Below are 17317 nucleotides of genomic sequence, written 5' to 3'. Positions count from 1 at the left end.
TGCCCAGCACGTGATGCCACCTGCTGGCCTACGAGCCCATTCAGCCCTCTGTCCTTGGTTTCCGTGTTTGTAGTATCTCTTCCCCCCTTGGGTAGGACCTACCACGATGCCGCTCTGCACGATGTGCTTCCGCTCCTAACCAGTAAGACTGTGTGTTGTATTCCACCTTAAACCCCCCTCCCCCCTCTCGGGGCCGGGTGTGGTCTCCATGGTCAGTCAGTCAGTCCTTATACTTCTGAGCAGTTAGCTGTTCCCCTAGGTGCAGGTGACCGCTTCACACCTGCCAGTGTGTTGGGGGTAGTTATGTGACGGCTTGCTGTGCTGGCTACGAGGCACACAGAGGTCTGTCTGTCTCGCACCGCCAGTCTGCTTAACTCGGTTCAGCCCTTATGGTGTTTTCCATTGGGACCCCTAGTGTCAACTCAACGACACAACGTTGAGTGAGTGACAGATAGGGAACGTCTCGGTTACTGATGTAACCTCCGTTCCCTGATGGAAGGAACGAGACGTTGTGTCCCTCCTACCACAACACTGAACCAACCGTTGAAATGGCCGGGTCTTTGGCTCGGCTCCTCAGTGCGATACCTGATGTGTGTTTGCAGCGTCACTCCTTTTATACCCGTATGTCTGGGGGAGTGGCATGCAAATTCCACACACCAATTTCAATTGGCCATTTCTCAAGATCGGAGATGTCTGGGCTCTGCGGGAGCGACCCCTAGTGTCAACTCATCGACACAACATCTCGTTCCCTCCATCAGGGAACGGAGGTTACATTAGTAACCAAGACGTTTTCTATCGTAACACACAAAATTCAAAATTTGTGCTATTAGTGACAGTCCAAAATGAAAGTGTATGGCCAAAATGCTTACAAATGTATTTATTTGTTTATTTATTTATGTAATTGTATTAATAAATGAATGTGTTTATTTATTTATTCCTGGGCTCTCAAAACTAATTTAATATAATTTTAAGGCCCAACAGGATTTAGGATCAAGGCCTAAAAACTACAAAAACGCATGCATGGTTTCTGGCAAAACACACTAAATCCATGAATTATGCTAAGTAAACGACAGGGCTTAAGGCAGAGATTAGCTTTAAGAGTAACTGATGAAAACCACAATGCACAAGAAGGGAAATACGTCGGTGTGGGCTAGTCAACAACATCCTGTGACAATGCTTCTGCTAAGAACTAAAATACTCATCTAGCTTCCGAGCACTTTACCCTCCTCACACTGTTGACACTCTCCAAGAGAAAATGTTAAATCTATTTCTGCATGAGAATATTAAGAGTAGATCAAGATGAGTTGGCAAAATTCTGTGTAAAAACAAAGGAACCTAACAAATTAATTCCAATTGCCTTTCAGTAAAATTTCTGTACTTCTTAGAAACTTTAAGGCTTCTTGATGTCCGATAAATTTGTGTAAATCTGCACTCTTTCTTTTCCAAAAGTGAAACCAGTTACTGAGAAAGAGGATGAAACATATTTTTAGTTGTCCACAAGTTTAATGTCTGACATCACATGCTCATCATATGTGTGTGGTTCTTAGGCATTTGCACAGTTTGTGAATTAAGTACTGACAGAGGAAAAGGAGGGAGGGGTAGGCTAAATAAACAGAACTATTGCTGTCTATTTATCTCTTTCCACTAATGTGGTCTCTCAGGGCATATGCTGGGCCTCAAATGCATATTTGATTGCGTGTGAGTGAGAGAAAGTCTGCCTAGTATGTCTATATATGTGTGTTTCTGCGAGTACATGAACGCGAAAGAGAGAAATACGCTTTAGTTAAGAAATGGTTAAGGATCTGAAGTTGGATTACGTCTTATAGTATGCTGAGGCCACACAAGATGTAAGTATAAACTTAAATGCTGATATTTTGCATTAAGAGCATGGCAGTTGTTAACTCGTTCATATGTTTTCACTTAAATTTCTTAATTTATTTTTAAGATGATGCATGTATTGAGTGACCCTATCTAAATGGGAAGAATCATTTTCAAAATTTTTATTTCATCATAATTAAAATAAATATATATTCTTTGGAATTGACCAAGTTACAACATGTTAAACCCTAAAGCCCACATCTCATTTTTTGGTCTGCTTATCTTTTGCATTAGTTGATCTTTTCATCTAATGGACACTGTTTTCATACCATAAGGGTAAGCAGTCTTTATCAAGTATTTTGCATGTTGATTTATTTTGTGTACATTGTTTAGTGTCAGAAATTTGCATTTGGAAATGACTGTCTGCTAAAATAAATGTCATGCGATCTATTTATACTAATGGAAACATTACTGTGTATGTTTCTTATAAAAGTTCAAAGTGTAAACCACCAATCTATGGTAAAATCATCATCGTATTTGGCTTGTGAATAATAAATAAAATGTTTTTTTTAGCATGCAGTATGATGCCTCAGACTCTCTTGTGGACTAATACAGAAATCAAAGTAGAGAACTGGGGAGACTGACACCTGTGAATATAGGTGTGAAGAAGAAATAGATCAGGTTTTGTACAAATTAAAGTGAATTAATGATGATTAAGACTTTTTCTTTTTTTTTTTAAAGAATGGGTTGTGCTTGTAGTGACCAGAAACATGGTAAAGACTCAAAAAATAAAGGACATGACCATTTTAATTCTACAAACTCTAACGCATCTCATGTAAGTGTTGCTGGTTTGTGTACTTAAGTATTCATTTGTAATTATGACAAGCTTGATTTTGCTGAGAGAATATTCTTTGGACTGTTTTCATTTAGTCTGTTGCTTTGGCTCTTGATGGATACTGATTCTCTCTGTTTGACTGTAATAATCTGTTGAATATTACATTCAACAATGTTAGCTTTTTTATTTGTTAAAATCATTCAGTAAATGAATAATTTTTTTACAGTTATCAAGAGAGCACATGCAAAACAACAATCAAGGTAATAATAACAATAATATGATTTTTTTATGATGTGTACAGTACAAAATAATTTTGGATGATTGTCAGTGCAGTGTTTTTCATTGAGCATCAAATGCATCAAAAAATAATTTTGTAAACTCCAACAGCGGGTTGATCACTTGTATTATGGTCATAATGCAGTTTTTGTGTCAATTTTACCCAGAAAATATGCTTGTGTTCATACAAACAAGAATAAAAGATTAAATACAAATTGTCATGACATGTATGGGACATGTGAACTGAGAAAAGCGGTCAGTGTGATAGGTGGAAGTATAATTAATATCTGTTTATCTGTGTAATTGAAACAGCTTATTTTTCTTTTTTACATGAAGACATTGTTGTTGCTCAATATGACTTCCAGCCTGCTAGTGACAGTGATCTTCAATTCAAAAAAGGAGACAGACTCAAGATTATTAAGGAGTGAGTAAACCTTGCTGATACTTTCTTGATATTTTGAGTACACATTAAAAATACAATGAAGTCTCTCAGCTTCCATGTTATATTAGGCTAAATTATTATAAAAGAGACCATTGCGCCAGATCATGAAAAGTAGTAAGAACCGGACATCCTTATAAAGTGGGTGGAATAGTGGTCAGAAATCTGGGCAAATAATCAGAACATGAAATTTCATGTTAATAGCCAAATGACCACAAAATGTATTTAGCTGTTTTATTACATATTCTGTCTCATGTTTTTCTCAGAACTGGGGAATGGTGGTTGGCGAAGTCTTTGGTCACAGGTTATGAGGGATATATTCCAAGTACATATGTGGCAAGAGCAGAAACATTGGAGGTGGAGAGGTATGTTGTTGAGGATAAAAGCATAAATATATAGTTGCAATCAAAGCATACACCAGATAAAAAAGGAATATAGTGTAGATATGGACATAAATTAGCAATATCACACAAGGAAAAATTCTGTTGTACTGAATATCACGCCATAGTCACGAGGCTATAGTAATTACAGTTGTGCTGATATTCAGTACAACAGCATGAGTGTGTGTGTGCTTTTGTACAACAGTTCTTTAATTGTGCACTCAGTAATCTTTTTTATTATGTTTTGCTGGCCAAAATGGCAGTCATCTTCGACTTATACTGACACCCAGGGGCATGGGTGCAGCATCATTCAAACGCAATAGTTTGGAGTTACCAATGCCATTGTAGAAATTCACTATTCACTAGTCATGATAATTTAATCCATGAGTGAAAGTGTCCATTAACAGGACAGTTACTGAGTAGTATTTGGCTGGTCATGTAATTCTAACATGGCAGCCCCCATGAGAGGACCCTTCAATGTAGAATCATACAGCTTTTATAAGGTTACTATAATGACTGTAGTCTTCATGTCATTCGAGAGTACATGATTATACACATACACTCACTAACACTTTATTAGGAACACTAATGTCCTAATAAAGTTCCAGACTTGATATTCTGCTGTTGTAGCCCATCCGCCCCAAGGTTTGAAGTGTTGTGCATTCTGAAATGCTATTCAGCTCACTACAATTTTTATCTGAGTTACCGTAGCCCTTCTGTCAGCTCGAACCAGTCTTGCCATTCTCCGTTGACCTCTCTCATCAACAAGGCGTTTCTGTCTGCAGAATTGCCTCTCACTGGATGTTTTTTGTTTTTGGCACCATTCTGAGTAAATTCTAGAAACTGTTGACCCAGGAGATCAGCAGAATCAACATAAATACGAAAACCAGTCCATCTGGCACCATCAATCATGCCACAGTCCAAATCACTGAGATCAAAATGTTCCCCATTCTGATGGTTGATGTGAACATTAACTGAATCTGCTGACATATATCTGCATGATTTATGCATTGTACTGCTGCTACATGATTGGCTGATTAGATAATTGCATGAATAAGTAGGTTTGCAGGTGTTCCTAAAAAAGTACTCAGTGAGTGTATATAAAATTTATTTTGGAGTAAATAAGGAGTTTTGATGAGGAACATTTTTGAGTGTACCTATAAGTTAATATTGAGTAACTGACTCTTCATAAACAATATGGCCAGCTATTTTGTTTATTTTTGCTCCACCAATAAAATTGTTCCAAAATGAGCCAAGATCAATTGTTGGACTTCTGTGTTGGACAGATGAGTGGAGTGATACAAATAGTAAAACATTGCTGTGCATTCATACAAAATGTCAGCACACTTGGAACGCTGTTTGTCCAATCAAACTTTTGGACTGGAACTAACTATTATGTAATGTACAGACTTAATACATGAAGAATTAAATAAAAAATTATTACGCGTTTTCTGTTCTAGATGGTTTTTCAAGAACATGAGCCGCAGAGACACAGAGCGTCTTCTACTGGCCCCAGGAAACAAGTCTGGTTCATTTCTTGTGCGAGAAAGTGAAACAACCAAAGGTCAGATGCCAAGATCTTTTAGTGTTCCTGAAATTTTTTTCACATGATCACTTAATGTTATTCAGTCAAAATTTGGTTACTTCGAAAAACATTACTAGTAAGAATTACATAATTTATATTTAGCAAATTTTCACAAGTACATTTTAATGGTATAAAATTAAATACAATCTATTTAACTTCAAGACATAATATTGATCAAATTAAGTGAGTAAATTTTACTTAAAAACTTCTGTCAATACAGTAACTTTTACTTACAAATCTGAAGTACATGGTAGTTAAATAAACCTAAAAAAATGTTAATTCACATTTTGAACATTCCTTATCAAGTCATGTTTGATCATGCACCACTAGACATAGACTTGAAGCCTTCCTCAGGGAAGCTTGTTGCATGTTATTTAGTCTATTAGACAATATCACATTGTGCTACTTGCAAAAGAAACATGATTCAGAGCTGCGCACACAGACCTCAACACTTGGACGATGATGGTATCAATCAGAAGATATTTTTTTTTTATCATGAACAGTTAATTTTGAGTAGTAAATGATCTAAGTAAAATTTATTATTTTATTTACCTCTGAAATTTACTCAAATTAGCAAATAAATATGACAAAGTTGAGGTACTTTAGGATTGATACTTGATGACGTATTGTAAAGATAACAAAACAATCATAAATAATATAATATATACTTATAAGCTAGAGCATTCATTTTAATATGCTTGAATTGAGGACAAATGTAGAATTGACTTCACGCTCAATCTAACTTCAATCAAATTCAATGTAGAAAGTACTTTATTCTTTTCTGCTATATTTACTTCACACAAAAAAATATTTTTTTCTTCAGTGTACTGAAGATCCGTAACAGAAGTTTAAAATTCCCCTACAGAGTAGAAGGTCCTATCAACATATCTGAAAGTGAACAAAATGGAAAAGACAATATTTTAAGACAGTTATCAATCCATATCACTATTAACTTTTCAAGTAATTTAACTAGGACCTATTATATCTCAGCTAATAGGACATGAACCTATAATGTTCCAAACTAATGCATGGAGAATTAGTGTTAGTGAAAAATAATACTGATAAAACAGAAGTAAATACCAAAGAAATCACTGACTTTAATAAAATAATAATAATATAAAGATGTAATATAACTGTAAAAGTTTTTGTTTTAGGCCAAACCTTTCCTCTAGCTTTTTATCAAGTGGGCAAAATTGAACTTTTCAAAGTTTATAGAGACACGTCTACTGCTTTTATCAAGTTACAACATCATGCTAAGAACTGAAAGACCACAGACATTTAACATGTACAAAGATGTGCATGAGCTTTTGCTCAGAGCATAAGTAGAGATATTACTTGTCCTTATTTTATTCATCAAAGGAGAAGTTTAAGGCAATGAAAATTTTGACAGAGGTGAATAGTAAGATTAAACTCTAATAATACAACTTTACTAGCAGCCTAGGCAAATCTTAGGAGGCATTATTTTACATTCAAATGCTGTTAATGATATTAGTAATGATATTAATAAAACTTAATTCTGGGATTAAGAAGTCATTAAATGCTCTTATTGACACCAATAGACTTCATAAGACTTCAAATCTTTTACGAGGGCCATACAGCTCATGTTTGCATTTATATCTATTGGATTTTAAAAAGAATCAATAATTTTTATGTTTATGTATAGTTATTCTAAATGGATACTTATATAAATACAGTGTCCCCACCTAGGTTCAGACCATGTCAGATCCATCATCCACCACTAAGGATCAAGATTTTAAGGGAATAAAATGTGGGTGCAAATCTACTGCATTGTGCCGAGTAGTATGGTGGCTTTTGAGCATAACTTCAAAGATGTGACCTTTGCAAAAAAGAACAAAGATGCAAATAAATTTGTTTTAATGGTTTTACATTGTTTTTAAAAGTTAGTTAGCACATTAACTCATGTTTAACTATTATTTAACCTAAATAAGACATACAGTAAATACAACATTTATCTCTAAATATAAAAATAAAACACCTACTCATCCAGCAATTTATTCACATTCATTTTTTTTATAAATTAAGTTGAAAGGTGCTGTTAGTGATTTCAGCCATTTTGCGAACAGCCCTCTATCCAAATCCACCCCTTCCAAAGACAAGCCAACAAACCAGATCTTATCAACCCTGAACGCTCAAAATGATTCACAGACAGAGATTTGAGATTTAATTGGCTAGTGTTCTGATTGGCACAGACAGGTGTGATTTTTCAGGACACCTACTGTATTTCAGTGATGTGTCAGGTACAGTAGTAGTGACATTTTATGTTTGCTATTCCAGAATATATGACTATGTTTGCTATTCCAACACAAATATCATTAAAAGGGATAACTAAAAGGAATAGTTCACCCAAAAATGAAAATTGTGTCATTATTTTTTTGTGTTCCACCGAAGAAAGAAAGTCATCAGAATTTTTAGGTGAACTATTCCTTTATTTATTTCTGAGCAGAAATAGACTGATTCTGCTGGATGCTGATTGAGTACAACTTAATGATCAGTTTTCTCATTTAACTGCTGTGTTTCTAAATATTCCTGTCCAGGTGCTTTCTCACTGTCTGTACGAGATTCCAATCCAGAGCAAGGTGATGTGGTCAAGCACTATAAGATCCGTGCCCTTGATAACGGCGGTTTCTACATCTCTCCATCCACAACCTTTTCCTCTCTACAGGAACTAGTGAAGTTTTACTCCAGTAAGTACAATAGGAATGCCACTTGAATATGTGACTTGAATGAAAGATGTCTACTTGGATAATAATGGTTTAAGACACCACACAATGATGATCTCCAAATATAGAAAAGTAAAGGGAATTACATACACCTAGTCATGACTGAAATATTGCAGCAAGCAACATCTGTACACAAAAAGCCTCCTACCCCAGAAGTTGATATAACAATGCTAATTGATAGTCACCTTTTTCTCAGTAATACAAAATCAGGTTTAGATTTATGTTTATTGAACATACTGTAAAAGCAAAAGAGAGGGAGATTTTGCAAAGATTGTAACTGCACCAAAGACCCCTGCAGTCCTTTCACAGTATGCTTTCTGTGGTTGTAGATGAGGTATTAGAACTGTTGCTTTAACCACTACATAAACAGGTCAGCTTCAGTCTCAGTTTGTATTCTGCATGTTCACCCAATTTTGGTTAGCTGTGTCTTTTTATAGAAGTGTTTATAAGTCACAAAAGCCACTCCTTATTTCCATATTCTTGTTTCAGCAGGTCTCATTCTCAGCTGTAACTAAGCATGCACAATAGGCCTCTAGTTCCCCCCAAACAGAATTGTACCTCCAAAATCGTAAAACCGCAATCATGCGGTTTGATTTCAGTATAAATTTGAGCAAGCTAGATGCTGGTTTTGTTTATTTCTTTCACACAGGACAAATTCTTGCATTCAAAAACTGCACTGCGGAAGGGAATATAATGCATGGCTCTTGAGACGCATTTTTTAAAACTTCTTTAACGACTGTTAACTTGACACTGCTGAAAAAAACATATTAAACCAGCCTTAGCTGATTTTCTGGTCTTAGCTGGTTTGACCTCCTGAGACCCGAGCATGACTGTTGTCTGCAATTTCCATTTCCCTTTTTGAATTGTAACTAGTAGCACCTAATAAACAAACAAACAAAAAAACAAAAAAAACCCCACAAAATTCTAGAGCAAATAGTTTTACTAAAAATTGATGGCAACATATGTGGACAGTGGACTAAGTTATGGAATTTTAAATAATAATAATAAAAGTCAGATTTTTTTTCATCAAATTCTTTATTATGTTTTCAGAAGTGTTGGTTATTCAAGCTTTTGAGACATTACAGCTGATTTTCTGTAAAGCTGAATAAATCATTCTTATTTAAAGTAATGGTCAGCATCATCCAATCACTGCCAACCATGTTAAAATAAATGTAGCAGTATAACATTCTGAATCTATGTACTGATTAACATTGTCCCATGTCTGCCAAACATGTTGAGTGGTCCAAACATCATCTGCAGCTTGAAACTGAACTTTAGACCGGATTTTAGGATTAAATGCTTTTAGCTGCATAGAAAGCTATAGGATGCTCCATTGCTACCTGTTTAGTAAATGAATTAACCTCCAGTGTGCTCTGGTCTCAGCACAGTTCGAAATGCACCTTATTATCATTCTAACTCCATATAAAGCCTCTCAAAGCAACATTTTTCAGCTTTTAAATGAACCCATTTATTCTCAATGTGAAAATGCTCAGTGAATATAGGAATTAATTTACTAATGTAATGAATAGAACAGTATTATAAAGTGATAACAAATAAAATATAAAAAGTAATTATATTAAAATGAATCAAAATAACCCACCGATTTTTTTACTGTGTAAAGTTATTCATAATAACTTACAAGTTTTTGCAACTTTTGTGGGAATAATGTCCCACAATACATGCACACGGACATCATGTTTATCAGCGCGCTGATGCGTGAAAAATGAATGCATTTTTTAAAGAGGCATATCAAACAAAACTAGAAACACTGCTCTTTACACCCAAACAGGTTTCAATGAAAAAATTAAAAATAAGATGGTTTAGGCATGTCAGGATGATGTTTAGCATATTCAGCTGGTCTTCCAACAAACAGTTTAACAAACTGAAAAGTGCCCAAAACTACTTTAAAAGAAGCCAACAGATGAGCCTAACCAGAATGGAAGAAACAACTATGGTCAGCAAAACATTTTAAAAAATACAGCACTCAAGGTGCAAGATGTAGATAAATCAGACTTCTGTCTAATGCATGTGTAATTAGACTAACAATAAGAAAACAGTGCAGATGGAATCCAAGACAGTCAATCTGTGTGAACATCCCCTTACTCTAATGTAAACATTCTTACTGTCTTCCTAAATTTCTTTAATGTGCATAGGGACAGCAGATGGTCTGTGCCTGAGGCTAGGAAGTCCCTGTAAGATTGTTGCCCCTGAGAGACCCTGGGCTCAAGACGAGTGGGAGATTCCCAGGGAGACTCTGAAGATGGTAAAAAAACTTGGCGCTGGCCAGTTTGGAGAAGTGTGGATGGGTAAGTAAAGTTCTGTTTTTTTATTTCTTTTAAGTGTTTAAATCATTATAATGATTTAGCATTACCCAAATATCCTTTTGTTCTCCTCACTTCAGACTTGTTCACTCTCCCTTGAAAACTGGCCCTTAGTACTGTACGTTCAAAGGCGTGTGCCCACGTGTCATGTGTCTCTCTGTGTTATTGTTAAATCGCAGCCACACGAATGCTAAATGAATTACACCACACGGTGCCTTTGACCATGACCACCACATTAATGAGAAGACACAAACACTTATAACCTAATTTCTCCTACTGTACCTTGTACCTGCAAATTTAACAGCAACTTCTCCAAACTTTCTTTTATTCATAACATCATTTTGAATTGATAAATTATTAGTTCTGAGTTTCTAAGAATCTTACCATGAGGCTAAAAGTATATCTGTAGTGAAAACTGTGTTTATTGAGCTGCTGTGGTTCGAGTGTCAATTTTTGCCATGATCTTTTTTTAATAAACCTTACCTCACAACTGTACGTGTACCTGTGGCTCTTATTTGTAGGGTTTTATAAAAACAACCAGAAAGTGGCTGTTAAGACTTTAAAGGAAGGCACTATGGAGCCAGAGGCTTTCCTACAGGAGGCTAATCTGATGAAGCAGCTCCAACATGAGAGACTGGTGAAATTGCACGCTGTGGTCACCAAGGAGCCCATCCTCATTGTCACAGAATACATGTCAAATGGTTAGTTTTACAATAAAATAACAAATGAGTACTCAACCACAGTTTGTTTTTCAAATTATGAATTGACTATCCAAACTATACATAGTTTTTTTTTCCTTTTTAAGGAAGCTTGTTAGACTTTCTAAAAACAGAGGATGGCCATAAGTTAAGACTTCCCAAGCTGATTGATATGACTGCTCAAGTAAGAATAATTTAAATATTTATATAGATCAATTATGATTTCTCTTGATTGTCTTCATTGCTTGCTAGCAAATAATTGATATTTTTGTGGCAATGCAGATTTGAAAGCAGAGAGTTTTCTGTCCTTTTTTTTAGGAACAGGATACATTTTCACACATTGTATGGAAACCTGCATTTTGATTTTTGCAGTTGATTTAGAGACCTTCTGTACAATACATGCATTTTAGCAAACTATTTTAAGAACTGTTGTCTCACATCAGACAGTCACAGAGACATGTAGAAGCTTACTTATGTTAACAGCCACACCAAAATTAGATTATTATCTTCCGGGCAGGAACTTGCGTCAATTTTTCCATCCACCAGAACCCCCCAACCATGCGTGACTGCATTTACGCTTTCTTTGAGAAAGCAACTTCCTGTTAGAGCCCACTTCATTGATGATGCCACTAAATGTTTTTCATGGTCTGCATTGCAAATGTTTGGAAGGAGTAACTAATGACTAAATAGAGACAATTTGATAAAGCTCAGACACAAATCTTTATGATTTAATTTTTTAATTGTAAACAGTGACTCTTAAATTATTTCATTAAAATGGGATTGTGTTCCAGTGACAAAAATAAAAACTTAATATATAATATGAATAAAAATATGTTGTTTGCTTGAGAATTCAGGTCCTTCTTTTGCATAATTTGAGAGGCTAAGTCACATTTACATTTTTGGCTGTTTTTTTTTTTTTTTTTTGAGCCAACTAATAAAATGATTTTTCACATTAAATGTTGTAACCCATCTAAACATATTAACTAACAGTACTGGGTAAGTTACTTAAAATCTTAATCCAAAACAAATGACTTATTATTTATCTAAAATTGTAATCAGATTGTAATTACTTTAATAATTACTTTTTTAATTACTACAAATTCCTTTTTTATCTACTCTAAATAATGTAGATATTTCTTGTTCATTGTTACACACAAGTCATACACAGCTCCTCACAGACTTGTTTTGGGGCTATAATTCATGTATTCTACATAAAGGATATATTATAAATAAGCAGTAAGTAACTGTAATCTGATTGCAATAATTTAAAATGTAATGCATTACACTTTTTTTTACTAAAAAGTCATTAGATAACAGTAACTAATTACTTTGTAATTGGATTACACTAAACACTGTTAACCGAACACTCTCCACTCTGTATAATAGATTGCAGAGGGCATGGCTTACATAGAAAGGAAAAACTACATTCATAGAGATCTGCGTGCCGCTAATATTCTTGTCTCTGAGACCCTGCACTGCAAAATAGCTGACTTTGGCCTTGCCAGGATTATCGAAACGGAATATACTGCACAAGAAGGTAAATATACTCATTTACTCATTTATTTCCACTGCCACAGATTAACAGGCACCATTAACTGTTGACATTTGGTTTCGGATGTAATGATTCGGATCTACTCTCTGTGTTGTAATGTTTATCTGATTAGAAATTATATTACATTTTTGGTTACTTTTTCCAATTTACAGTAGAATTAGCTTTCCATGTGATTTTATTAATAGCTATTTTTAGTTGATTTACTCTTTGATACCCGGCACTGCCCCTGCCCCTAAGTTACAAAGAAGTTCTTCATGGATATATCACTGTTCAACCCCGCCCCTTTATTAAAAAAAAATAAATCTCTCTTTCTCTCCCCTTTATGACCTGTCACCACGTCTTTTGAACCATCAGGTGCAAAATTCCCTATTAAGTGGACAGCCCCTGAAGCCATCAACTTTGGTACATTCACCATCAAGTCAGATGTGTGGTCCTTTGGAATTCTTCTAACAGAGATTGTCACATATGGCAGAGTACCTTATCCAGGTAATATGTTTCTCTCTCTCTTGGGCTTTGATGTCCATTTGGTATGTTATAGGTTGTTCTTGTGTTTGTATCAGGGTTTTGAACCGTTCAGAAATGAATTGAGAATGACTTTTAAATTCCAGCTCAATTCTATAATTGAGGTGGCAAACAGGATGAAGTTCAAATGTGAAATTAAAATGGATTGCAATTCAAAGGAATTCATTTAATTGCTGTGTGGTTTTTATTTAACATTTCCAGAATGAATTATCCATAAACATGTTATTATACACACAACATACCCAGTCCCATAAATTAACTTTGATTATATGGACCATGGTTGAATAACGTCTAGGTTACGAATGTAACCTCCGTTCCCTTATGGAGGGAACAAGACGTTGTGTCGAAGAAGCGACACTAGGGGTCCAATTTAACTCACGCCATGCGCTGAGCCGTGTACGTGTACTGCTGACACAGAAGCGGGCAGGTATTTTACGTGCCAAAGTGACCGGCTGTGTCAGACTGCACATACCCTTCCCCAACTTTTAGGTCACATATGAAGAATGGCTCGGTGGTAGATCCTACCTCATTGGGAGGGAGGAGTTGCTACAAACACGGCTATCGGGGGTCCGTGAGGACTGCCCAAGGGAGACGCGGGTCCGCTCGCAAGGGAACCATACAGCGGAAAATACACACAGGGGGAAAAAGTCCACGTGGGAGCCCATCCTGTGGAGCACCTATTCCAGTACAGGGTAAATTGAGTACGAACCGAACCGTTGAACGCAAACCGTAGAAAGGGTCGATGTCGAGGCAATATTGAGACGTGGAAGTACGCGTCCTTCAGGTCTACTGCTGCGAACCAATCTAGATGCCGGACGCAAGTTAGAATGTGTCATTGCGTGAGCATTTTGAACAGGAGTTTGTGCAAGGCCCGGTTGAAAACTCGCAAGTCCAAGATCGGTCGTAAGCCGCCACCTTTCTTGTGTACAATGAAGTAAGGGGTGTATAAACCCTTCTTCATCTCGGTTGGAGGGACAGGCTCTATCGCGTCTTTGAGTAAGAGAGTCGCGATTTCCGCGTGCAGGGGTTTGGAATCTTCACCGTGGACTACAGTAAAGCGGGGTTGGCTTGCAAACTGAATTGCATAACCGAGTCGAAGGTCCTGGCCAGCCAGAGTAACGGATTGGGAAACGAGAGCCACGCGTCCAAGCTCCGTGCTAGGGGCACTAAGGGGACGATTATTTTCGTCCCCCCCGGCAGGGCTTCACAGCGGGGTGGAGTAGGTAATGCGGCGTCGGGAATCAAAAAGCTTTCCAAGGCTCTGGTGCTGAGAGAAGACTCGAAGCACTTACCTTGCTCTGCACACCCGGTGGGAGGCGGGTTAGTGACTGGCCCGAAGGCGGCACCACTCTCTGATGCAGCAGATAGGATAGGTAGGTTGGCCGCTGTTGCCTCGAGCCCGGACGGAAGTCAATGAGCGTGCCGGGGGGGGGTGGTTCGCGGGGACGTACCCGGCGAAACAGAGCCCACTGCCAACCCCAAATCGCCCCCATTGCCAGCCGGGTCGTCCTCAATCCTGTGGGAAGAAGGAGCAACGTGGAGGGCGGCTGGAGTGGGGTTCCTTTTGAGGAAGGAATACCGTGACCGCAAGGTTGCCATGGTCATATTCTCGCAGTAAGAACATGAGCCATCCACAAACGCTGCCTCGGTGTGATCGCTGCCCAGACACATGAGGCAGCGCCTGTGGCCGTCAGGAGCGGAGAGCACTCTACCGCATCCAGGAACTACACAGGGTGGAAAGGCATATTTATAAAGACGCGTCCTGAAAAGGACGTTCAATGCCGCTGTGTATTTTGCCTTTTAGAGAAAATAACTCTTTTAGAGAAATAACTCTTTTAACTGCACTGTCGAAGCACCCAGGGGCAAGCTGCACTGCTGTGCAGGGAATGAGAAAGCCACTGATATGCGCCGTAGATCCAACAGCAATCGCTCAGAAATGGGAAGAAACAGACTGTGACTCGCAGCTCGCTGCATACACAACCGATCGGCTCTGAAGAAAATTTCTGAATGAAACACAACGTCGAAGTGAGCGACAGACAAGGAACACATAATTTCTCTGAATGCTATCATTTACCACCAAAGTCTTAACAATTTTGCCAAATAACATAATGCAGGCTTACAAGATGGCTACCATTGTTCTGTCCCATTTTGTTGTTGTGCTGAATTAATACAATTTCTCTTTTTTGTGACTGTTGAATTTCTTAGAAATACAATTCGTAAATTCCTCTTCCTGTCATTCAAATTTAAATTCCGGCTCAAATTCAAATCCCAGTTCAAATTCAAATGTAAAGTTCAGCATGAAGTGGAATGTGGTCAATTCAATTCAGATTTCTAATCATGAATCAAAAGGACACCAATTCTTACATTTAGCCTAAGTGTGTGTAAAGTTTATGCATGCTCAAAAGTGAAACAGGGGTTAGATAGTTAGATCTTCCAAAACTCTGAACCTTTAAAAACCTCATTCTCCTCACTGGTCTTACTGTAGGCATGACAAATCCAGAGGTGATCCGTAACCTTGACAGGAACTACAGGATGCCATGTCCTGATGGCTGCCCAGGGGAGCTCTATGACATCATTCTAAAGTGCTGGAATGAAAGGCCAGAGGACAGACCCACTTTTGACCACCTACAGGACATACTCAATGACTTCTTCATTGCCACTGAGGGCCAGTACGAGATGCACCCATAGCCCTTGCATTCCCACTGTTAAGCTATAAATAAATAGATGGACTGAAAGTGGTATTGACAGATATACACTTGGAATGAATGTGAAATGGGAAGGATGAACTAAGCCAAGGACCAAAATATATATTATGGGGAATATACCCATCATTGTATGTCATTAAATGTTTTTTTTATTTGTTACTGTTTCTGTTCTCATGGTATAATGTATTTCTTTAGTGGCTCACGGTCTTCTTGGTACTTCATAAATCTTTTAAAGGTGATGTGTGTAAATGTGTGTGTGTTTGTTAATGTTAAAAATACTTTCTACTATACCAGCTTAATGTGTAAAAAACATAAGTAGGACATTTGTTGGTTGATTCCCCAAAGGTGATAACAGATGGCTCTGTGTCACATTCAAAACCCTGTTTGTTAGAGCATCCCAACCAGCCCGATATATCAATATTGTCTCAATGGCATGACATTGGGGCATTATCTGTTCAGGAAACCTGTTTAAAAACATTATATTTGCAATTCCATGCTAGAGGTGCTGAAATTACATACTCCATCTTTAAAACTCATAACTATAACACACAAAAAACAGAACCATAGCACAATTAGCATTTAACTGCCAGTAAAAACAAGATCTTTCTATATCTTACTCTGAAGTTTCAGTAAACCCATTTACAACTATTTAACATTATCACTGCACATTATCTGTGGCTCTTTTGAACTTTAAACTGAAGTGAATGTGTGTTAAATAAATTGGGACATGTTCTCAAGAGATCTGACCACTGACTACTTCATTAGAGGTTTCATGAAGCAAACGATACAATGAAAAGTTTTTACTCAGATTTTCTCCTGAGATTAAATGTTCCGTTCATCAAGAGTAAAAATTTCGAATTTACTGATAATAAAGTAGAGTGGATGGCTATTGTCTACTAACATATAGCATTTGTATGTTTACGTTCTGATACTGTGTTTGTCCATCCTTAGAAAATGTTTTTACCTTTCTTATTTGTGCTATTAAAATGAATATTTTCATCAAAAAGGCTCTGGAAAGCTATACAGAATACATGTTTTTCCAAATGTTCACTTGAAAGAGTGTGTATTTATATTCTTTACTGATATTTAAAAAGTGTAGTGTTTAAACTTTTGGGCGAATCTGTCCTCTTAGTGTAAAGTTTTGGTACTGGGTACTCCAATGAATGTGAGGAATTTATGCACTCATACAACACCCCTTCTTGCCTTAAACTCATCCCTGGGGCTTTTATATGTTTAGAGATAACTGAGTGAAAATGCAACCAACACCCAAGAGTTGCTCCTGTGGTTTCCTGCCTGCCAGTCCTCAGTGGAAACAGGAAGTAGTGAGTCAGCATTCCTCTTATGATAAGCACACTATGGCTTGGAATTCCAAACATGCAGCAGAAGTTTTCATCCACATTCATGGGAAGTCAATGGTGCCCAGTTCAGCAAATACATCCAGAAAG

General features: G+C 37.1%; 1 protein-coding gene across 2 annotated transcripts; it reads left to right on the top strand.

Moving 5' to 3' along the window:
* The first annotated feature begins 1633 nt into the window (after positions 1 to 1633).
* Positions 1634 to 16813, top strand: blk (BLK proto-oncogene, Src family tyrosine kinase). 2 transcript variants are annotated; one of them, XM_052095560.1, is made up of 15 exons: positions 1634 to 1847; positions 2113 to 2154; positions 2392 to 2477; positions 2560 to 2653; positions 2880 to 2913; positions 3266 to 3353; positions 3635 to 3733; positions 5209 to 5312; positions 7889 to 8038; positions 10228 to 10380; positions 10917 to 11096; positions 11201 to 11277; positions 12480 to 12630; positions 13000 to 13131; positions 15653 to 16813. In XM_052095560.1, exons 4-15 carry the CDS (start codon positions 2561 to 2563, stop codon positions 15853 to 15855), a joined length of 1464 nt encoding a protein of 487 aa, XP_051951520.1. In that variant the 5' UTR covers positions 1634 to 1847; positions 2113 to 2154; positions 2392 to 2477; position 2560; the 3' UTR covers positions 15856 to 16813. The 2 variants fall into 2 exon arrangements, with proteins under 2 accessions (XP_051951520.1, XP_051951519.1); XM_052095559.1 differs by lacking the exon at positions 2392 to 2477.
* The last annotated feature ends 504 nt before the right edge of the window (positions 16814 to 17317 follow it).

The sequence above is a fragment of the Xyrauchen texanus genome, chromosome 28, assembly GCF_025860055.1.
Source record: "Xyrauchen texanus isolate HMW12.3.18 chromosome 28, RBS_HiC_50CHRs, whole genome shotgun sequence".
Lineage (NCBI taxonomy): Eukaryota > Metazoa > Chordata > Actinopteri > Cypriniformes > Catostomidae > Xyrauchen > Xyrauchen texanus.
This window is presented reverse-complemented; position numbering and strand designations above follow the sequence as displayed.

What these genes read in the sequence shown, in the direction of transcription:
- blk (XM_052095559.1), top strand. Translation starts at nt 2,561, where the DNA reads ATGGGTTGTGCTTGTAGTGACCAGAAACATGGTAAAGACTCAAAAAAT. An exon ending in AGACTCAAGATTATTAAGGA is followed by an intron (nt 3,354 to 3,634) that starts GTGAGTAAACCT and finishes TGTTTTTCTCAG; the next exon opens with AACTGGGGAATGGTGGTTGG. An exon ending in CACAGAATACATGTCAAATG is followed by an intron (nt 11,097 to 11,200) that starts GTTAGTTTTACA and finishes TTCCTTTTTAAG; the next exon opens with GAAGCTTGTTAGACTTTCTA.